This window comes from Ammospiza caudacuta, chromosome 18 (genome assembly GCF_027887145.1).
Source record: "Ammospiza caudacuta isolate bAmmCau1 chromosome 18, bAmmCau1.pri, whole genome shotgun sequence".
Taxonomy (NCBI): Eukaryota; Metazoa; Chordata; class Aves; order Passeriformes; family Passerellidae; genus Ammospiza; species Ammospiza caudacuta.
Genome location: NC_080610.1, coordinates 14,186,922 through 14,209,182, shown reverse-complemented (window position 1 = coordinate 14,209,182; position 22,261 = coordinate 14,186,922). Strand labels below are relative to the sequence as shown.

General features: G+C 52.8%; 1 protein-coding gene across 2 annotated transcripts; it reads left to right on the top strand.

Moving 5' to 3' along the window:
• Positions 1 to 1,434: 1,434 nt before the first annotated feature.
• On the top strand, positions 1,435 to 21,977 carry SCARB1 (scavenger receptor class B member 1). 2 transcript variants are annotated; one of them, XM_058816636.1, is made up of 12 exons: positions 1,435 to 1,592; positions 4,984 to 5,141; positions 7,665 to 7,806; positions 8,244 to 8,447; positions 8,598 to 8,693; positions 9,213 to 9,325; positions 11,044 to 11,210; positions 11,797 to 11,915; positions 12,963 to 13,036; positions 13,865 to 13,916; positions 14,338 to 14,484; positions 20,867 to 21,977. In XM_058816636.1, exons 1-12 carry the CDS (start codon positions 1,473 to 1,475, stop codon positions 20,978 to 20,980), a joined length of 1,506 nt encoding a protein of 501 aa, XP_058672619.1. In that variant the 5' UTR covers positions 1,435 to 1,472; the 3' UTR covers positions 20,981 to 21,977. The 2 variants fall into 2 exon arrangements, with proteins under 2 accessions (XP_058672619.1, XP_058672620.1); XM_058816637.1 differs by lacking the exon at positions 20,867 to 21,977 and adding an exon at positions 18,297 to 18,807.
• Positions 21,978 to 22,261: the final 284 nt, after the last annotated feature.

Here is a 22,261-nt window from a genome sequence, read left to right as displayed (position 1 = left end):
GCTTTAAGGGTGTTTTGTTCAAACCATGGCAGAACACGCCGTTCCCAGAGATGATCTCACAGTCGTGTTTCTCTGCAGTGCCTCAGGGAATCTCCTGGATTTTATGGGGAAAACTGGGGATTTAAAAAAAAATCCCTTTCACTGTGTTTCTTTGTAAAAAAAAAGTCTTAAAAAAGTAAAAGTAAATCCAGTGCCTACTTTGTGCTGTTCTGAAGGCATTGCTGCTGGGAGAGGGGGCCCATCCCACACCAGAGACCAGCCAGGATTGAACAGAGACATTGGTTAATTGATCTGGTAATTAAACTGGCAACTATCAGGGTAAAAGGTTTAGAAGGGAAAAAAAAAAAAGACCCAATTCAGTGTAAAGATACAAATGGAAATGTTCCACCGAGGTGGGGGCCATGGCAGGAGACAGGTCCTGTGCTGTGCTGGGCCCTGCCTGGTGGCAGCCATGAGATTGTCCCCTCTCTGTGCAGGACAGAGTGTGGCAGGTGGAACCACTCCAGCTGCCAGATGTGTTTGCTCAGCTGGGACAATGGGATGTTGTACATCATTGATTTAAAACGGGCTGTCACAAACTGGACTCTTTATTTTCTGCTGCCTTCTGGATGCCTCTGGGGATGAGTCTCAGCAAGGTTTTTATTCCAGGCCATGTTCAGATGCAGAAGATGGAAAAAAGACTCAGTTTTTTTGGAAAAGCAGAGTTGGGTTACACAGAAAAACAGAGGCAGGTTAATGGGTGATGGATGCTTACTCCTCAGGCAAGACATACATATATATACATATACACATGAATAGAAACATGGTTTATGTCTTTTTTTTTGTCTAGTGACAACAAGAAGGAATGACTTCAAACTGAAATATATATACATATACACATGAACACAAGCACTTTTATGTATTTTTTGTCTAGCATGTAATGACAGAACAAGAAGGAATGGCTTATAAACTGTAAAAAATAGGTTTAGATCAGATATTAGGATAAAAATCTTTACTGTGGTGATGGTGAGGCACAGGGACATATTTCCCAGAGAAGCTGTGGCTGCCCCTGGATCCCTGGCAGTGCCCAAGCCCAGGTTGGATGGGGTTGGAGCAGCCTGGGACAGTGGAAGGTGTCCCTGCCCACGAGATGATCTTTAAAGTCCCGTCCAACGCAAACCACTCTATTCTACAGTTGCATGACTGAGCGATATTTTATCTGTCTATGTATTTATTTATACATTTCCTCTCAGTGTTTTACCGTTGTGCCCGTTTTCCCGTGCTCCCACACGGGTTTACATTGACGCTCGCCTTCCCTTTCCCGTCGCGCCTCCCGCGGGGGGGGGGCGTGGCTGTGGGCGTGGCCTCCCTCGCCAGCCCCGCCCCGTCCGGCGCGGCCCCGCCCCCTCGTCCGGGCCGGGCCGGGCCGGGCCGCGGGGCCATCCATAAAGCGGCGGGGCCCGCTCCGCTCCCGGTACCGGCTCCGCCCCGCCATGGCCGTGGCCCACCGCAGGCTGTCCGTGGGGCTGGGGCTGGCCGGGCTGGCCTGCGCGCTCCTGGGGGGCTGCCTGCTGCTCCTGGGGCCGCTCATCGTCCGGCAGCAGGTCATCAAGGTCAGCGGGGCGCGGGGGCGCGGCGGGGGCTCCGCTCGGTGCGGGCGGTGCGGGGTCGCTGAAGTGCGGCTGGAGGGTGCGCTGGAGGCCGTGTGCGCTGCGGGGCTCGGCTCGGCTCGGTGCGGCATGCGGTGCGGAGCGGGGTCGGTGCAGGGGCCCAGAGGGGTGCGGTGCGGGGCTCGGGGCGGTGCTGTCGGTGGCCGGGGCCGGTGCGCTGCGGGCTGGGGCTGCTGAGCCTTTCCCTTGTGCAGTGTGCTCCGGAGAGCCGAGCGCTGGAAGAGGCAGCGTCGCTGCTGCAGCTCCGAGCAGCCTCTGGGCAAATGCGGTTTGGGGTGTTCCACCCTTGGTGGCAGCAAATATGCCCGCAGTGAGCAGGTGAAGCAGCCCTGGGTAGCTTTGCATCGCTGAGATTAGCTGGGGATGCTTGGCAGAGCATCACCCTGAGCACCGACACTACCCCTTCCCTCCTGCCTCTACCTGCAGCGCCAGTCATTCCTTTCATAAGTAGATGAGCACACTGCCGGGCTACACGTGAGATGCTTTCCCGGCTGGAAACAGGAGCTCTCCAGAGGATCCCTGTGCATGGAGCAAACTCCCAGTTATCCTCTCTCCTTCAGAAAGAAGTCCTTTAGACTGAAATCCTGAAGAGTTGCTTCTCTGAACACCTGTTTTATCCACAGGAGAGGTCCTGAGGTTGAAGAGGGTTTGTCCCCAGAATGTGGGGCTGTGGATGGAGTTGTTGCCCTGCTCAGTAACTCTGCACAGTTTTATGAAGCAGCACTCCTGTCCCACCTGCTGTAATGTAGAGCTCATCCCCACATTTAGCCAAACCTTTTTCTCCCTGTCCAAGGCAGATGTGCTCCGTGCCTTGGCCTTTCTCCAAGCTTCCACCTACCCAGGTCAGCCCCTGAAAATTTGCTTCTGATGAAAGAGGTGAACAAACAGCTCGTAGCCAATGGCTGGCGCCGCGTGTGGCGCAAAGGCTGTGCCGAAAATGACCTACTTAAACTCACCCCTCGCAAGGGCAGAGCCCACAGCCCTGTGCATTAAACAGCACAAAGCCTTTGTTCAGCTTCAGCACATCAGGAACTGGTACCTGCAAATAAAAGGCTGAATGGCCCCTGCAGGACAGACATGACACTTTTTGTGCAAAAGCCTCTCTGCCCTCTTTTTAGCTAATCCTGATTTTTTCAACCTAATTAGCTAAGTTCTAATAATTTGCAATGAGAACAGAAGATGAAAAAAAGATCAACCCTTGTTTTTCCTCCCTTCACCTCAAGCCCTTGGTCTCCCCATCTTCAACATGACACAAAATTACCCTCCGTTCATTATTTTCCATTTCACATCCAGCCTAATAACTGAGTGATGACAGGTGATGAGAAACATTCAGGTCCTTGCTGAAACTCCGGGGTTGGTCTTCAGTGTGGGTAAGAGGAGCTAGAAGGGCTGGGGTTGGGCAGGTAAAGGCTGGTTTGCCCATCCTGGCCTCCTGAGCTCTGTCAGGATGGTGAATCCTGATGGAAAAGCACTTACCTATGGACAGGTGGTTGTTACCAGGATATCTTTGGGTGAAGCCTGCAGGGAAAGCAGGGAGCGTGGAGCCTGCCCCATCTGCACTGGGCTGCCTGTGGGGCTGGCCCTGCAAAACCTGGGGAATTTTGCTTTTCTGGGAGCATCTGGAATGGCACAGACCTGCACACAGTGAGTGAGGCTGCATGAGCTCTGCTCCCCTTGGGAGCTCAGGTGCTGTCCTGGGAGCAGGAGCAGCATGGTCCTGGCCCCATCTGGAGCTGATGGGCAGTAACCAGTTCCTTTCAGTTCCCCAGGAACAAAGATCAGCCTGGTCAGGAGGGGTCAAACAACTCAGTGACCCTTTGCAAGCCATTTGGTTGACAAATACTCTGTTTTTATCTCAGACATATGACCGTGTTTGTTTTGACCTAAAAATAGCTTAATTTTAAGCTCTTTTACCCCGTTTTGGGGATCTTAGGAGCACCTGAGGAGTACCTTGAGCTGGTGAGCCCAGGTGGGGAGGGAGCTGGGATGTAGCTCCATCTGACTGGGTGCTTCTTACAAAAGTAAATACATCTGCAACAAGTGGTCAAGGGAGTGCGAGACAGAACAAGCAACTAAAGGAATGAGATGTTCTTGGTCATAAATCCATTTTATGCTTGGGAATTGGGGTCGTAAAGCAGACTAAATAAAAATCTGCCCTATTACTGCTCCTTTCTACCTTGAAATCCTTGAGGCTGGCAAAATGAGAGCAGCATGTGGTGGTGGGGAGGGTTTGCCAGGTTAGATGGGTTCCACAGCGTTGTGGAGATGTGTTCCCAGGGATTGGGGTGGATGAGGGGCTTGCAGGGGCTTGCTGCTCACAGGTAGCTCGGCTTTCCCATAAAATTCCTCAAGAGAGAAGAGGTGGTGTGGGGAAACCTCTGGCACCTCAACCCCCTGTGTCAGCAAATTTGTGCCCAGTGAGATGGAGCTGCTCCAGAGCAGGAGCTGCTGAGCTGCACCAGCACAAAGCCCACATCCCTCCTCCTGCTCATGGATCAGCCCCACTTCCATAATCTGCCTGGGTTACCTAAGCAGGGACATGGATCTCTGCTCCCAGGAGAAAAGATTAGGGTGGAACCCATCCAAAGTGGGTGTTCAAGAAGGAACAGGCTCCTGCCCTCCTGCAGCACCCTGGAGGCAGGGAGGGAGTGCAGGAGATGTGCCCTTGTAGCAGCTCTGGGCTGGGGAGGGCTTAGGGTGTCTCTGAGCTCCTGCAGGCATTTCCCAGCACTCAGGACAGTGATATGGGAGCAGGATTGTGCCTTGCCTTTGACCTGCCTCATCATCAGCTGTGAGTCAATGCAGGCTGGCAGCTGAGAGCAGCCACGGGTGTCCTGGGCTGTGCTGCTTTGCCCTCCCAGTTCTCCATCTTCCTTTTGGCAATCTGGTGGGCTCTCCCTGCTGGTACCCAGGCAGCTGTGAGGATAGCTGTGCCACTTCTCCCTGCTGGCTCTTAGCTGTATGGAGCTGCCAAAGCCACGAGCAAAGGCCTTTGGGACAGACAACTAAAACGTGCAGAGTAGTGAATAATTCGGAGCCCAGTCTGCAGCACATCAAACACTCGGAAGCCCTGTGGGCAGGATTAGGAAAGTTAAGCCTGAATAAATAAACCAGCAGACATCCTGGCTTCTAAGCATAAACCTGATGCTTCTGCACCCACAGGATTTCTCACTGTATATCTAGCTGGGTTTGTCTGCCGAAAACACCTGGATCCTCTGGAGAGCATCTGTGCCTGCCACCTTCAGCTGTGCCTTACACTGAGCCGAGGGTGGATGTGTTCACCTGCAGCCACAGAGCCCAAATGTTGTGTCCCTTTATTTCTTCTGCCTTACAGAACGTCAGGATCGACCCCAGCAGCATCTCCTTCCAGATGTGGAAAGACATCCCTGTCCCCTTCTACTTGTCAGTGCATTTCTTCGAGGTGCTGAACCCCAAGCAGGTCCTGCGGGGAGAGAAGCCAGTGCTGAGCCAGCGTGGGCCCTACGTGTACAGGTCAGGTGCCCCTGTGCCCCAGCCTGGCACGGGCCTGGCCTCTGTCTGTCTGACCTACGTGTACAGGTCAGGTGCCCCTGTGCCCCAGCCTGGCACGGGCCTGACCTGTGCTGCCTGCCAGCCTGCTGCCTGGCTCCTCTGGCAGGAGGACATGGCATCAGCAGCCTCACTGAGAGCCCAGGGGCAATGGACTTTGGAGGGACCCAGATGTGCTCTAGTTGCTCTGATCTTGCTGAAGACAAAGGCAGGAGCCCTGGCCACTGAGACAGGGAGGTTGGTGGGTGCTCCACTGAGTTGTGGGGCTCAGCCTTTTTCTGGGGCCTGTTGGGCAGGCAGACCTGGGCTGATACGGCCCAAATGTGGGTATGAGGGGTGTTGGTGTGGTGGTGGGTGACCCTGCCTTCAGAGTGCTCTTCTTTTATCTTCACTGTGCATTGAAGAGCCCAGCTCCTGAGCTGGAGTCGCCTAAATATCAAATTTATGGGCCAGCCTAAGTCCTTATCTAACATGATACCTGAACATGCCCAAAATGAGTGCTCTGCTCATGGGAGCCAGCGTGGAGCACCAGCACTGGGTCAGGCCCACATACAGCAGGGCTGGGCCTGTTTGAGGATGCTGCCTGAAGCCCCAGGTGGTTCTCAGCACCTCAAAGTGATTGATGCTGAGTTGAATGCGTGAACTTGCCATGAGCAGTGATTTCCAGTATATTAGTACCTGCAGTAGTGGGGTGAGGTTGAACAGCAGCCTAAGCAAGCTCATGTGGGAAGCTTACTGGTTAATCCAAAGCTGTTTGAGCAGTGTGAGGGGACACCTGCAGTATGTATGTGCCCTTGTTTGCCCTGGCCTTGCCAGGTCCCCCGCTGTGGGTTCTGTATGTTTCCACTGCATCTCTTTGTTGGCTTGGGGAAAAGCTTCACTTGCTGTAAATAAGAATAAACAAAGGGGCAAAGCTTATTAGTGTCCTTGTGTTCCTGCTGAGCAAGATTAGTGCCCTTCCCTAATGTGGGCTGTAAAACAGAGGCTCCACAGTGGAGGACTTTGTTTTTGCTGGTGAGCTGAGCTTCAGCTCCTCCAGAAGCAGTGACAGGGTTGTGATGCTGGGGACAGAGCCCTGCAGCCATGGGGCTGGGGATGCTCCTGTGGTGTGAGCTCTAAAGTCCAGAGCACTGGGCTGGTGCCTTGAGAGGCTCCCTGGAACAGAGGCTGGACAGAGTTAAATTAATAAAGTAGAGATTTATTAAAAGGCCTTCAAAGGATGCACCTTGGGCAGTGCAAGAGCCCAGCCAGGGCTACACCCAAGCTGGATGACATGTAATGAGTTTTCACACTTTTATAAGTTTTGGTTCATTTCCATATTGAGGTTCATTGTCCAACTCCAGCTCCAGGTTGTGCAGTCCCACCCTCCCAGGTTGCTCCTCTCCATTCCCTGTTGATTGCACTTGTTGGGTCTGAAGCTGCAGTGGTGTCCTTGGTTCTGGGGCTGGAAAAGGATTGAGAGTGACTGAGGAGAGGCAAAGGATTGTGCTGTGGGACTGAGGAGAGGCAAAGGATTGTTCTGTGGGACTGAGGAGAGGCAAAGGATTGTTCTGTGGGACTGAGGAGAGGCAAAGGATTGTTCTGTGGGACTGAGGAGAGGCAAAGGATTGTTCTGTGGGACTGAGGAGAGGCAAAGGATTGTTCTGTGGGACTGAGGAGAGGAAAAGGATTGTGCTGTGGGACTGAGGAGAGGCAAAGGATTGTTCTGTGGGACTGAGGAGAGGAAAAGGATTGTTCTGTGGGACTGGGGAGAGGAAAAGGATTGTGCTGTGGGACTGAGCTGCGAGGAGAGCTGCTGACACTTCATATGGAGTTCAGAAATACACACTAACACAGTACAGAATGTGGAAATCATGCAAGCTGGAAGGCATCAGGCGGTGTGCAGGACATGGATGGCCTGAAGCCCTGAGGAGCAGCAGGGCCATGATGCTGTGTGGGGGCTGCCCTGAGCCCAGGAGCCGTCCCATCTGCTTGGGAGCAAACTCCTGGTGGCACATGGGGCACCTTGGCCGCTCCTCTCCTGTGTGCAGCTTGTTTGGTGTGTCGGTGCTGTGGCTCTGCGTGCCTGGGCACCTCTCTGCTGTGCCTGGGCTTTACAGGGACTGTGGGTGAAGCAACAGAGGGGATTTGCTGTTTTGCCTTCAATTTCTTGGGTAATGAGTTGGGAAAGAACACTTTGTGCCTGCAAGAATCCAACCTGTCGGGGATGCGTGGCTCTTGGGCTGCTCTCTCCTGACAGACCCTAACCCTGCTTGGGGTGGGGGGTTTATATCTGGTTTATATCTGTTCCTACACTGCAGACCCTAACCCTGGCTGGGGTGGGAGGGTTTATATCTGGTTTATATCTGTCCCTCACTGCCTCCCCAGCTGCCCAATGGCTCCTCACTGGGCTTTGGTCTCCCCCAGCACCAGCCCAGGCCTGTGCAGCCATTCTGTTTGAGGGGCTCTGCCTGGGGGTGGTTGCCATGATCTGCCATCTCTTTGCAGGGAGTACAGGGTTAAAACAAATATCACATTCCATGACAACGACACCGTTTCCTACCTGGAGTACCGACAGCTTTTCTTCCAGCCACACTTGTCCAATGGCACGGAGGACGAGTACATTGTGGTGCCAAACATCATGCTGATGGTAAGTGCTTCTTGCCTGGATGGGTTCCACCTTCTGAGCTTGCAGGGAGGGTGGTGATAGCCAGCATTGAATTACTGAATCACTTTCTTGTAGGGCTTGGGGCTGATCAAGCAATGAGGTGGTTAAGCTTATATAATGCAATTTTCTGCTTTGTGAGTGTTAATTGTTCTGTTAGGCTGCTCTGTTCCAAAACCAGAGTGTGCAGAGCAGCTGATCTGCAACTGCAGCCTCATCTGAGCATCCTGTGGGGAAATCAAGCCTGTGAGCCCACAACTGCTTCCTTCCCCAACTGGGAACAAATGAAGAACCTCAGTCTGTCCAGAGCATTCCTCTGGGGCTATGGATGGGAGCAGCAGAACAATTTGGGTTAACACCAAAAATGCTTCATCTTTGCTAAAGATGGGCCTCTCGTTGCAGACATTTGTTTCCTTTCTCAGGGAGCAGCTGTGATGGTGGAAAAACTGCCAGACCTGTTGAAGCTTTTGCTGAGTGGAGCCCTGGCCAGCCTGAAGCAGGAGGCGTTCATGAACCGCACCGTGGGCGAGATCATGTGGGGCTACGAAGACCCCCTGATAGATGCAATAAATATGATTGTTCCTGGCCTGCTCCCTTTCAAGGGGAAGTTTGGATTATTCATGGATGTAAGTGTTGGTTGGGAATGCAAAAATCCCAGCAATATTGATCTTGGGGTAGCTCAGAAACTGAGCTGAGCAGAAGCTGATGGGGCACCCAGAGTCAGGCACGTGTTGTGTGCAGGAGATTAAACAATCATTCCTTCTTTCTCTCTGCAGTTCAACAACTCCAACTCGGGGCTGTTCACAGTAAACAGGGGCATGAACAACATCAGCCAGGTTCACATGGTGGATTCATGGAATGGGCTCAAGAAGGTGAGAGTCTGGCAGCCAACCTTGAATTATGGGCAGTGCCTGATTAAAGCAGGGTCATCTGAAAGCTCTGGGGTGAAGAAAAGTTTCTACAGGACTTCAAGTGCTGCAATTTCTGTTTCAGCAAGTTGCCAGGAGGCAGCCATGTGGCAAGGGGCTATTCAGGAAGCAGTAAATTCATCTCCTCATGGGTTTTTCACTTGCACTCCCTTGCAGTGTTGTTGGGGCTGGTTGCCTCTATTGGTTGAAATCTCAGGCTCCTGTGGGCTGTGTTGAAGGTGTTAAAGGATGCTTTACTCTTCCCTTGTGGAATTGTGCTCCTAACTAAAATCAGCTGTAGAACTCAGGCTCTGGGGGCAGGGGGATCTTGTCCATTAATTGTTTGGTTCACAGAATCTTGGAGGATGGAAAATATGCCTAAGATGGGAAAGAACTTTGGTGCTGCTGTGGAAGCAGTGTGGGGTGGTGGACATTCCATGCAGGGAATCCTTCTGAGTAGTTCTCTCTCCCCCTGTCCCACAGGTGGATTACTGGAGGAGCAGCCAGTGCAACATGATCAACGGGACAGCAGGGGAGATGTGGCCACCCTTCATGTCCCCAACCTCCCTGCAGTTCTACAGCCCTGATGCCTGCAGGTGAGGCCACACTGCCGGCCTGTCCCCGTGCGGGTGGCAGGACAGCTGCTCCCATCCTGCACACACAGAGGCCTCGTGAATTGTTTTTGGTAGCTAAAGTTCAGTTTGGGTCTGCATTATCTCTGAGCTTTGCAAACAGGGTAGTTGTCTCATTGTCAGCATCTTGTGGTGTCCATAAATATTTTCCAGATCACTGGAGATGTCCAGCTTGCCCACTTTAATCAGCAGAAAAGAACCAGATGTGGTTATCTGATCTAGATAAGATGTGGACAGTCAGAAGGAGAAGTAAGGGTTGTCAGAGGGAAATGCAACTGGAACTGCAGAACTCTTTCAGCTGACTAAACCCTTGGAGAAATTGTCTGGGAGGAAACTCGTGCCACCATTTCCAGGCTCTGCCTTAGCTGATCACCCAGGGCTTAAAGCACCCCTCAGAGCTGGCCTGTGTGCCTGTCCCTGAGGCTGGAAGGAGGGAAGCAGGCACAAAACCCCTGTCCCTACCCTGGGGAAGATAATGCTAATTCCAGCTTTGTAGATAGAGCTGCAAAACAAGCAAGTGAACAGAGAACAATGAGCAGTGAACAAACAGCTGAGCTGGGATCAGCACAGGGATTCCTCTGCACAAGGGACATCAGCAAACACCAGAGTGACCTGGAGCCAGGAGTTTACATGGAAGTTTACCTGTAGCTGAAGTTTAAACACATTCCTGTTCCTGTCAGACTCCAGGAACCTCTGGAACAGAGCATGCTCCCAGTGAAGTGAAGGAAACCCAGCTTGGTTTCTTGCTGGCACAGGAGTTTCCTGTCACACAGAACTGTGGGGAAGTGGCTCAGCCTCTCAGAGCTGTGTCTCCTCCCCAGACCTCTGCCTCAGCCTCTGTGGACAGTCACACGCATCAGTTGGGCTCAGAGCATTGCTGCCTCTCCGTGCAGCTGATGCTGAGGCAGCCACCAAGGTTTTGCCCTGCTGCTGGGCTGCAGCGAGCTCTGCCTCTTCACTGGGAGGTGAGCAGAGCCAAGAGGCCCACCTGTAACTGCTGAACATGCCCTGAATCCCCGTCCTTGCTCCCAGCACGAGGAGGGACCATCCCTCTGTGGGAATGAGCATCCCCTTGGCCTGCCAGGCTGTCCTGGCAGCCCACTGTGACCCATTCTGTGATTCTCTGATCCCTGCAAGCCTCACTCAAGTGTGAAGGGAGCCAATTTTTGTCCTGGAAGCTCGGGCCAAACCTGGCCAGCAATATTGCAGCACAGTATCAACAGCCTCTAGTAGGAAGAAAAAAATCTTGCTGTGTCATGCAGGGAAATTTTCCACTGTCCTGGTGCTGGAGTTGGCTTGCAAAAGAGATTTCTGCAGTGTCCCTGCCCTGTAACGGAGCACCTCAGAGCCAGGGCTTGCATAAAGTGGGTATTATCTCTTGGAGAGCAGCCCTGGGGATTACTGCATGCCTTTAAACAAATCTCACCTGGATATAGCAAACAGACTTCTTATAAGCCTGTGGTTTCTCTGCCTGACTAGTCCTGACCAACCCTTTAGATGTGCTTAAAACATGGAAAGCAAAAGGTTTCAATCCTCATTCCCCGAAGCACTGCTGAGGGTTTATCTTGATCTCAAAGTCTAAGTTACATTGCAACTGCATCTTATCCAGGCAAGATAAGCAGCCAGTGCTGTGCTGGGAGCCTGTTGGCCAATGCTGATCCCTCTCCCCTGAACCATTGCAGGTCCATGACGCTGGTGTACGAGGAGTCGGGGCAGTTCCAGGGTGTGCCCACCTTCCGCTTCGTGGCACCCAAAACCCTCTTTGCCAACGGCACAGACTACCCACCCAACGAGGGCTTCTGCCCCTGCATGCAGTCTGGCATCCAGAACGTCAGCACCTGCAGGCTCAGTAAGTCCTTTCCCCCACCCTGGCTCTCCTCAGTGGACCTATATTAAATTTGAGATGCAGCAGAAGCTTGATTGTCTGGAAAAACAGCTCTAGTGCCTGCTGGGGTGCTGAGAAGTACTGGTGGGCTCTCTGCACTCCCACAGACCTCTCAGCAGTGAGGGGAAACCCTTTGTGCCTGATCTTTAGTGCCCAGCCCTGTGAGAGCCTGGCATTTGTGGGAATGCCTGGGGTACAGTGGGAGCATTGCATCCCCTGGGCTGCTGGGGGAGCAAGGAGGAGGCAGCCCACACAGATCCCAGATTAAATGTCAGCTTTGGACACTGAGTGTGTGTGTGACAGGCCAGTGTGTCCCTAACTGGTGTCTGGGCACAGGGGTTACCATGGCATGGTGGTGGGACAGAGTGGGTGGTCCTGAGCCCTCCCAGATCAGTGGAACAACCTGCAGCGAAGGAGGGGGAGGAGATTACTGGCTGGGAGGAGAAATTATAAAAGCGTGTTCAGAACAAGTACTGCAAGGCGGTAAAGACCTCAAATAAAGCTTTTAGTTGAGTGTGGAGCAGCTGAAGATGCCTTTAATCTCCTCCAGATGCACCGATGTTCATTTCCCACCCTCACTTCTACAACGCCGACCCGTCCCTGGTGGATGCAGTGGAAGGCCTGCACCCCAGCAAGGAGCAGCACGGGCTTTTCCTGGATGTGCACCCCGTGAGTGAGCCCCCCCAGGGTCCCCCGTGAGCCCAGGGACCAGCCCAGCCCAGGGGGACCCTGCCATCAGCCGAGTGCTGGCACCGCTCTGCTCTCGTGGCGCTGATCCCAGCAGGTTCCAGAGTGCAAAGACTGGCGAGGGCATGTGCAGATAAAAATGTCAAAGCCATAAACTAATTGAATAATTAGCCTGGCTCCTGGAGAATTGCAGAACTAATTATAAACATAATTGTTTTGATAAGCACAGTGAAACTCTTTCCACTGACTCAGGCCTATAACACCAGGAGGTGTATCTGGCAGCAGCCCAGCTCTGCCCCAACTCTGCCAGTGCACATTGCCATGAGAGCTGGCTGGCAGAGCCTGAGGAGCACGCTGTGCCTCAAGCTGGCACCTCCATTTTTGGGCTGGCACCTCCATTTTTGGGCTGGCTTCTTCCCTTCTCTCAGCCTGCCCATCTGGAACTGCTCTTGCACTGGACTGCTGCTGTTACACCCCTCCTGTTGTACCCCCAGTGTGAGGGTGAAGTCACCACTCCAGAGGGGAGATTTGGGCTGTCCTGAGGTATCCCTGTCCCAGCTGCTGATGGCAAAGGGACTTTGAGATTTTCCACCCACAGCCTGTGTTGTGTGAGGTCAGTTTTTCTAAATGTTCTGTGATATTTGCTCAAGCAAAAAAAAACCTGTTTCCCTCTTGAGGTGAGGTAAACTGTGTGTGTTATCTCAACATTGGGTTCTGACTGGTGTTTTTATCGTAGTTATGAAAATCTAATTAAGTTTATTACAGTATCAAACATCTCCTGATAACAGTACAGTTAACTGCATTTTTATCTAGCTGTAGGCTGCTGACTACAAACAGGGACAGTCCAACAAAAATTCTCTGCTTGTAAAAATGTGTTGCAAAACTGCAGAGTCATGAGAAACCAATGTCTTAATGGGTGTCAACATGACCAGCTTTGAAGTGTGATGTTTTTCATGGGCTTGGAATGCTGGACAGGGTCTGTTGGTCCCAGGAAGTCACTGATGAACTGGTTGTTCTCTTCCCCGGCAGATGACGGGCATCCCCATGAACTGCTCCATCAAGCTGCAGCTGAACCTGTACATAAAGCACGTGTCTGGTATCATGTAAGTGCTCACCTCCCAGAAATGTCCATCTGCCCTCCCTGAGCAGGGAGCTCTGCTGGTGCTGAGCTTGCTGCAGAGTTTACTCTCTGCAAAGCTTTGTCATGGGCAGTTGTCCCATTGCTGGAGCCAGCTGGCTCCTGTTGAAACATCATCCATTGCAGTGGCCACAAGTTCATCCCTTAGCAGTGCAGAGAGTGGCTGCCTGTTTGCTCAGCTGGGGCAGTGTCCCTGTCCCTCACAGACAGCTGAGGGAGGGATTGTTCCTCCTGGTGGGGCAGGAGGTTCACCTTGTTCTCCTCCACTGTGCTGCCTCTCAGATGAGGCAAAACCCACTTTGCCTGAGGGGTAGAAAGTGAAACCTGTGTCCACAAGGCACTTCCAGCTCTGTGAAAGCAAACAAGAGGTCTCTGTAACCAAACTGTGGTGCCAGATGTTAAATACCAGCAAGGGTGGGAGTGTGCTCTTGCTGCTTGGGCTGGGAGGCAAACCCCCAGGCAGCCCCATGGTGCCCCCCAGGTGACTGAGACAGAAACTTTGGCATTCTGCTGCACTCAGTTTCATCTCCCAGTGTTGGGATGGCACTTCCTGCTGTCCTTGGTCAGTTAAACCCCCATGGAAGCACAAGCTCTGCTCCTGCATGGGAAGCACCTGGTCCCCAAGGTGAGAGCAGCTCACCTTGGGATTGCCACCCCCTCATGGTTTCCTGGCCACTGTCAGTGTGTCAGATGTGTCCCCTCAGGAAGAATTGTGCTGCTAATTGTGACCTGATCTAATTGTGACCTGATAAACCTAAGCTTGTGTTTCTTTTTTTATTTTCTTCCCTCCCAGTCAAACAGGGCAGATTAAGCCCGTGGTCCTGCCGCTGCTGTGGTTTGCAGAGGTGAGCTGCCTTCCTCAGCCTGGTTCTGTCCCCATCACCCAGTGCTGGGGAAACTCCACTTTGCATAAAGCTTTAAGACAGCCAGACTAATTAAGCACCAACAGAAGGCTTTTCAATACTTGGCTATGCCATTAATCCCTCTGAGCTGAACAAACCCTGCTCTATACTTGGTAAATCTCTGGCTCTGCCCTAGATGTGGGGTTAAGTGGGGCCCTGGACAGAGCTGCCAGCATCCCTGTCCTCCTGTGGGCGTGGGAGTGCAGCCTCCAGCTGACTCCTGCTATTCAGTAAAAGCTTTTAGCCTGGCTGAATCTTGCATAACTTCCCTAATTTATGCTGGGAGGTGGTGGGAAGGGAATCATTCAGCTGGCCTCAGCCTGGATGGAGGGAGATGCCACTGACAGGTTGCTTTTTTGGGCAGAGTGGATCCATTGAAGGCTCAGTGCTGAAGCAGTTTTACACCAACCTGGTGCTGCTGCCCTCGGTGCTGGAGTACCTGCAGTACATCCTCCTTGGCCTCAGTGTCCCTCTCCTTGTCTCAGCAGCTCTCCTCATGGCAAGGAGGAAGGTAAGGCCCTGCAGGTGCCTGTGGGAAGTGCTGTCAGTCAAATCACACTCAATCAGAGGATGCAGTTTGGGCTGCCAATCTAACCTGTGTGAGGAAACACTGGCTGATGCCACCAACCATCTCCTGCTGGTGCCAGGTGCTAGCAGACAGCAACAGGGCTTCCTGAGCCATCTAGAAACTGGGCTGCAGATAGGTAACATGAAGCATTCCTATTGTTTTTGGTGCACAGCAGTGTTGGACGTGGCTGCCTGGAGGAGCAGGTATTTCTCAGCTCACCCAGCTAATGGAGGAACAATCCTGGTTTATCAAGCCAGTCTCCCTAGAAGGCAGCAGCAGGTCTGTGCTGTTGCATCTCTGCAGGCTCCCAGCGTTTTTCCAGTCAGAACAGAGCCTTCTCCAGAGGATGGAGCTGTCTGAACACAGCCTGCTAATGAAATGCACTTGCTGTGTTCTTGCAGAGGGGACAGAGCCACTGTGGCTGCTCCTCAGCCCAGCACAGATTCTGTGTTTCCTTGGAACTGCCTTGCTGTGCAAACTGCTCCAAAGAGTCTGTGACCGTGTTCACAGGGGTCTGAGGATGAGGGAAGAGATGAGGATCTGACTCCATGTTTCAGAAGGCTGATTGATTATTTTATTATATATTATATTAAAACTATACTAGAAGAAAGGCTAGCTAAGAATAGAAAAAGAAAGAATGATAACAAAGGCTTGTGGCTCGGACAGAGAGTCCAAGTCAGCTGACTGTGATTGGCCATTAATTAGAAACAACCACATAAGCCCAATCCCAGATGCACCTGTTGCATTCCACAGCAGCAGATAACCATTGTTTGCATTTTGTTCCTGAGGCCTCCCAGCTTCTCAGGAGGAAAAATCCTAAGGAAAGGATTTTTCATAGAAGATGTCTGTGACAGAGCTCTGGAAGTGAAACCCTCAGATGGGAAACCCTTTGTGGGTCTGGGTTTGCTGAGAAGTGAAGACCTTTGAGGCCTGCTGGGAGCTCGGCTGTGAGGCAGGCAGTGGGGTGAGGCTGAGCTGTCAGGACTGAATATGGAACAGCCAAAACAGTCAGTGCAGATCTGTGCCTCTGGCACCACAGTGATCTGGTGACACTGAGCTCTGCCAGCTTTAGTTCTGGAAGCAGGGATCTAACTTCTACCCTAACCCTATAGCAAAGGAAGCTGATTTAGCTTTGCACTGCAGTCAGGTGGCTTAGGCTGGCTCCAAAGCTGCAGAGGTGAAGAGGCTGTTATGGGGATAAAAGGCAGCTCTGGGATGAGAGCAGGATGAGGGGCGGCCTGTGTAAGGGGATGAGAGCAGGATGAGGGGCGGCCTGTGTAAGGGGATGAGAGCAGGATGAGGGTGGCCTGTGTGAGGGGATGAGAGGAGCCTGTGTGAGGGGATGAGGGCGGCCTATGTGAGGGGATGAGAGCAGGATGAGGGGTGGCCTGTGTGAGGGGATGAGGGCAGCGTGTGTGAGGGGATGAGAGCAGGATGAGGGGCGGCCTGTGTGAGGGGATGAGAGCTGGATGAGGGGAGCCTGTGTGAGGGGATGAGAGCAGGATGAGGGGAGGCTGTGTGAGGGGATGAGAGCTGGATGAGGGGCGGCCTGTGTGAGGGGATGAGAGCTGGATGAGGGGAGCCTGTGTGAGGGGATGAGAGCAGGATGAGGGCAGGCTGAGGGGCAGGATGAGGGGTGGCGTGTGTGAGGGGATGAGGGCAGCGTGTGTGAAGGGATGAGAGTAGGATGAGGGCAGGATGAGGGGTGGCCTGTGTGAGGGGATGAGAGCAGGATGAGGGCAGCCTGTGTGAGGGGATGAGAGCAGGATGAGGGCAGCCTGTGTGAGGGGATGAGAGCAGGATGAGGGCAGCCTGTCTGAGGGGATGAGAGCAGGATGAGGGCAGCCTGTGTGAGGGGCTGCCTCTGCTCAGCTGCTTCCTGCCCTCCCTGGAACACCCATGCAAACCCACCTCACACAGTTCCAGGGTTCTCGGAGTTCCACCTAATTGGATTTTAATCAAATCTACAATTACTTAAGTGACTTAAACACATGATCCCAAATCCCCTTGTTCCTCCGCACACTTCCCTGCAGGTGGGAGTGATGCTAGGGCCCAGGAGGAGCCCAGAGCTCAGCACCAAGCCCTAAATGTGCTGCCAGGATGGTTCTGGGGTGAACTGCTCCCCTTCAGCACACATCAGTGGTTGTTGGCTGGCACACAGGCTGCACTCTGCTGGTGAGCCCAGGGGCTCTGAAAAGGGCCTGGGCAGCTCTTTCTAACACCTTGTGCAGCCCTGAGCTGGCATTTCCTCACCCTGCTTTGTGCAAGTCTTAATTCCTGCTATCAAAGAGGTTTAGCCATGCTAGAAAGGGTCAGGGAGAAAAGCTGGATTTGTACTCGTTGAAGCCAACTGAATATCTGCTTGTGAAATATCCCAAGCCCAGGCATAAGCCAGCTGTATTTCTGTGCTCAGCCAAAAGAGTCATGAAGTGTTAGAACTAAAAATCCACAGCAGGAAGTGCCTGGCTACCTGGAAAGTGACTAAAAAGCCTCAATGACCTCCCAAATCTCTAAGAAAGCTGCACAACGACACATGAACGTCTCCACCTAATGAGCAGATAAGGGGTTGTAAACTGGAAGCCAGCGATTTGCAGCCAAGGTGTGTTCCTCATTTGATTGATTGAAGTGTTGCTGATCTAGCTCTGATTGCCTAATCGTGCACAGTTCTGCCTCCCGGAGCCACAGGCGATGTCAGAGGGGACACTGAGCAGGGACATTGTCCCCACCTTCACGTGTCTGCCAGCGTGAAGGGCTCCCTGACCCAGCTCCTGCCTGGCTGTCCTGTCTCCCTCTGGCTTCTGAGGCCAGTGCAGATGAGGTGCTGTGAAACACTCAAATCTTAGTGTAGTTTATGGTGGAGCCAGTTTGAAATGCATCTGTTGGACTCACAGCTCTAAAAATGCATAATCTGGGTGTAAAATGCCCCCAGGTGTTGTAGCTCCCTGCCATTGTGGCATAATGTGTGCTGACACTTTCAAAAGGCAAACAGAACCATTTTAAAACTGGCTTGACACTGAACAAAATCCTAAATAGGACTTAGCTTAATCTAAATTTCAAAATCTTCATTAATAACTAGATTCTAGTTGAACAGTGATTTCTCAAATCTCCTCTGAAAATTGGAACCCTGATGAAACCCATGTCTGAGTGCACCATAAACCAGACTGATTGTCTTCTAGGAAAAGTGCTCTTTATTTTGGAGTAGCAATAAAAAGAGCTCAGACAGTAATAAGGCAAATCAGGCCACCTCTGCCACAAAGCTGCCTCCAGTTAAGGGGACGGTGTTGCAGGAAGCCAGACTGTAGGTGGGTACCCAGTCAAGGTAACATGCTTTTCCCTCCTCCTGATGTGATTAAACTTCACTCCAAACCAATCAAATGAAACCTTTTGCTGTCCACATCTCCCAGCCATGCCCTCCTGGCGAGCTTTGATGGAACAATGCTGTCTCATGGCTTTGTTTGGGGCAATTTAGATGTCTTAATACTGGTGTTTAACCAGGTTTCAAGCACATGCTCTTATTGTTTCTCCTGGTGTACCTGATCTGCAGCCCTAATAATGTCAGCAGGGATCAGGGGAACAGTAGGATTGGTGTGGGGAAATACTTTTCCTGCCTGTTTTCCCCCATCTCTGAGTGTTTGAGCTCCAGAGGTAAGTTTATTTGAATGGGGTAACAGAGATCAGTCCACTGGTGGTGTCATCCCTCCCCTGACCAGAGGAGGGAATTTCTGATGTATAAAATATCTGGGTTTGTATTACAGGAGCACAAAGTCACTGAGTCGTTGAGGTTGAAGGGGCCTCTGGAGGTCATCCCCAATCCCTGTGCTCAGGCAGAGTCACCTAGCTCAGCACCATCTCCAGATGTCTCTTAAGGTCTTCAGGAGTGGAGATTCCCCAGGGCAGCTGTTCTCGTTTTTACACTTTTCACAGGAAAAACAAAAAGGAAAAAAAAGTATTTCTTAATGTGCAGATGGAATCCCCTTTAGGTGTCCCTTTGCTCTTGTCCTGGACACCACCAAGAAGAGCCTGGCTCTGTACTTACACCTTCCCTTCAGAACCTTGTTTCCAGTGCTGAGGTCTCCTGAGCCTTCTCTTTTGGAGGCTGGACAGGCCCAGTTCTCTCAGCCTCTGCTCACATCAGAGTCTCCAGTCCCAAAATCACTCCAGTGCTCCTTTGCTGGGCTCTTCCCAGCAGCTCCATCTGTCTCTTGTGCTGGGAAGCCCGGAGCTGCACACAGTGCTCGTGTGTGGCCCCTCCAGTGATGAGCAGAGGGCAAGGACCACTCCAGGAGCTGCTGGCAACACTCCCAGAGCAGCCCAGGATTCAGCTGGCTGCCTTTGCCACCCAGCTCACCCTCAGGTCCTTTTCTGCCATCCTGCTGCAGAGCTGGTGACCTTTAGGGTGTGCTGCTGTGTGGGGCTGTTCATCCCAAGCGAAATCCTTGTACATCCTCTTGTTGGACTTCATGAGGCTCCTTCCAGGCTCTTTCTCAGCCTGCTGAGGGCCCTCTGGTGTACCAGCCACTCCCCCAGGTTTTTCAGATCATTAATAAAGATGTTCAACAGGCCTGGACCCAGATTGACCCCTGGTGTACACTGATGGTTGCTGGCCTCCAACTCAGCTCTGGGCCTGGATGTTTGGCCAGTTCTCAGTCCCCCTCACTGCTTGCTCAAACAATCCCAACCTCATCAGCTTCCCTGGAAGGTTTTGATGGCAGATGGTGCCCAAAGCCTGGAGTGCAGGTAGACAACACCCCTGTTCTCCCCTGGTCTGCCAAGCCACTCATTCCATCACAGGTGATCAAGCACAGGTGATCAAGCACACCCCCTTGGTGAAGCCCAGGGGCTGCACTTGATGGTTTAATTGTCCTTCATGTGCTGGGAGTGGTTCCTAGAATTACCTGCTGCATCACTTTCTGGAGGATGAAGGGAGGCTGGCTGCTCTGTAGCTCCTGAGATTTTCCTTCTTAATCCTTTTCAAGATCTGCTTTCCTTCAGTCTTTGAGCCAGGACTGGTCAAAGACAGCAGGGAATGGCCTTGCTGTGACATGAGCCCACTCATCCCATCTTGGCCCATGGATTTGTGCATGTCTTGGTTCCTTCATGTTCTCTGACCTCATCCTCTTCCACCAAGGGTTCAAATTCCTTGCTCTGGACTTGCCCCTGGTTTCTGGGGTCCCCTGCCTCATTCAGGCCCTTGTGGTTCCTCCTCTTTCCTTGGTTACCTGGGTACTCAGAGAAGCCTTTCTTGTCTGACATCCTTGGCTGGATTCAGTTCCAGTTGGGTTTTGACTTTCCTCTCTTCATCCCTGCATGCTGGGAGAGTTTCCCTGTGTTCCTGCCAGGTTTTGTGTCCCTGCTCCCACCTTCCACGTGCCTGCTTTCTGCATTTGTGTCTGGAGCGCCTGGTTCATCCATGTTGTCCTGCTGGCATTTTTCCCTGGCTCGGGATCCTCGTTAGGGTGGAGTGTTCTTCAACTTGGAAGAGGTGACTCTTGAATATTAACCATCCATTCTGCCCTGACTGCATCCCCTCACCAGAGGTCTGTAGACACTTTTAGACTCAATAAGGTTGAAAATTCCTCCAGGATTCTCAAATCCAAGCTTCAGCCAAATGCCACCATGCCCAAAGAGTCTCCAGGTGTGCCTGGTGGTATCACTGGTGGAGCAGCAATGGTCAGAGGGTTAGAGAAGCCTCACAGTCCCTCCACAACACCCCAATCCATGTCCCCAGCCAGCAGTAGGCTCTGGCTGAGGGCCAGGTTGGTGTCCCTGTCCCCAGCAGCAGGAAGTGACCCAGTCCTGTCACCTGCTGCTTCCTCCTGAGGTTCTTGCATTAATTAGGGTCAGGGCCCACGTGGTCTGTTGGAGGGTGTATCTGGCTCCTGCTCAGCCCTGAGGGTGGTGAACCCGTTCTGTAGGTGTGTTTGGCTGAGGAGGAGCCATCCTGGTGCCCGAAGGCACCACCTTCCCCCTTCCCCAGAGGCTGCACCTGCATTATCCTGGGGAGGAGGCTGCCTGTGTGTGCTGCAGCTCCTGCCTAGGGCTCTCCAGGCTCTTGTGTCCCTCAGCAGAGTGTCCCTGTCCCTTCCATCTGGATGACTGTCCCACAGCTCTTCAGGCTGGGTGCTTGGGTGGTGGTACAGATGGGCAGGGATGGAGATAATCTGGTTTGGGTAAGGTGAGAGGTACAGAAAGGAAGTACAGAAATGTTCCATTGAAGAAATGGGTCCTTGGCCACTGCAGGAGGTTTGGGGTGTGCATGGCCTGGGTGGGGACGTGTGGCACTGCTGTGTGTGGCCAGGCTGTGACCTCTGTCCCTCCCCTGCAGAGAGGAGCTGCCCAGAAGAGCCCCCGAGCCCCTGCCAGAGCCACCCCCTCCTCTGAGAGCACCCCGCTGCTGCAGGACAGCGACAGCCCCGGGCAGCACGGAGCCCAGGCGTGAGCCAGGACAGCCCTGGGCAGCACGGAGCTGAACCAGCCTGGGACACCTTCCTGCTGCTGGGACAGCTCCTGCAGGACAGCAACAGCCCCAGGCAGCACGGAGCCCAGGCATGAACCAGCCTGGGACATGGATCCCACTGGGACACCTTCCTGCTGGGACACTGGTCCCACTGGGACACCTTCCCACTGACACAGCTCCTGGCGGGACAGCTCTCCACTGGGACATGACCACACTGCAGGTGACACTGCTTCAGATCCCCAGAGCCCTCTGGAAGGTGAAGTCCTGGGCAGCTCGGCAGAGATCCTGCACAGCACAGCACAGCCATGGGATGGTCCTGCTGCTCAGCATTCCTGCTCATCCAGAAACCTCAACACAGTGTTCAAGAACCCTTTTTGTCCCCAAGGGCCAGCCTGAGCCACTGCCCTTCTCTCCGGTGGAATGAAGGAATGAAGATTGTTGCTCACTGATCTGAGAAGTTATTTGCAATTTAAAACTGCCTACTGCTAGGGATAACAGGCACTTTAATGGCAGCCTTTAAAATAAATGAGTTTTGTATAGGTAGCAGTGATGGGATTTAGTGATCTTTTAAAAAGCCACTGTTCATCTCCCCAAATGGGGCACGCTGTCCTGGAGCCACTCACAGTTTTATTGCCACTTGATGTCACTGGGCTGTACTGCACATCATTTCTGGGGGCTGTCACTCCAGTGATGTCTCTTCCCAAAGTACCTGGAGCCTGCCTGGGGTTGCTGCAGCCTCTGCCTGTTTTGGGGAGCAGTGGTGCCTTTGGGAACCCCAGTTCTGTGCCATGACCTTGTGCTCCACAGCCACCCCAGCTCTCAGCCCTGCTGCTTCATCTCTCCTGGCTCTGGTGCCTGTGTGAGATGAGCCTTGGCAGGAGCTCAGGGTGCATCTGAGCTGTCACTCAGCTCCTGGCACTGTCCCTGCTGCCTGCTCAGCCATCTGGGATCAGCTCCTCTGGCTGTGGGCACTGGGAGGCACTGGGAGGCACTGGGGGGCACTGGGGGGCACTGGTCACCCTGGCTGGCCACAGGGAGGGGGAGGCTTGGCCCTGTCCTGGTGTGTTAATAAAGATATTTGTGCTTTTGAGAAGCAGGAATATGTGCAATCATGGAAGTAACAATGGCCTTAAGTAGGGTTTGATTAAAGTATTGCAGATTTCTGAACTGGTGTGTTTGGGTGAGCTGGGGCTGGATCTCACCTGGGGGAGGGTGGTCTTGGGCCACACTTTGGTGGGGAGGAACCCCAAAGCCCAGGAATAT

Bases quoted from the DNA above. Each gene is read 5' to 3' on its own strand.
- SCARB1 (XM_058816636.1), top strand. From the start codon at position 1,473: ATGGCCGTGGCCCACCGCAGGCTGTCCGTGGGGCTGGGGCTGGCCGGG. The intron at 11,916-12,962 runs GTGAGTGAGCCC...CTTCCCCGGCAG, and splicing joins TTTTCCTGGATGTGCACCCC to ATGACGGGCATCCCCATGAA. The intron at 13,037-13,864 runs GTAAGTGCTCAC...CTTCCCTCCCAG, and splicing joins AAGCACGTGTCTGGTATCAT to TCAAACAGGGCAGATTAAGC.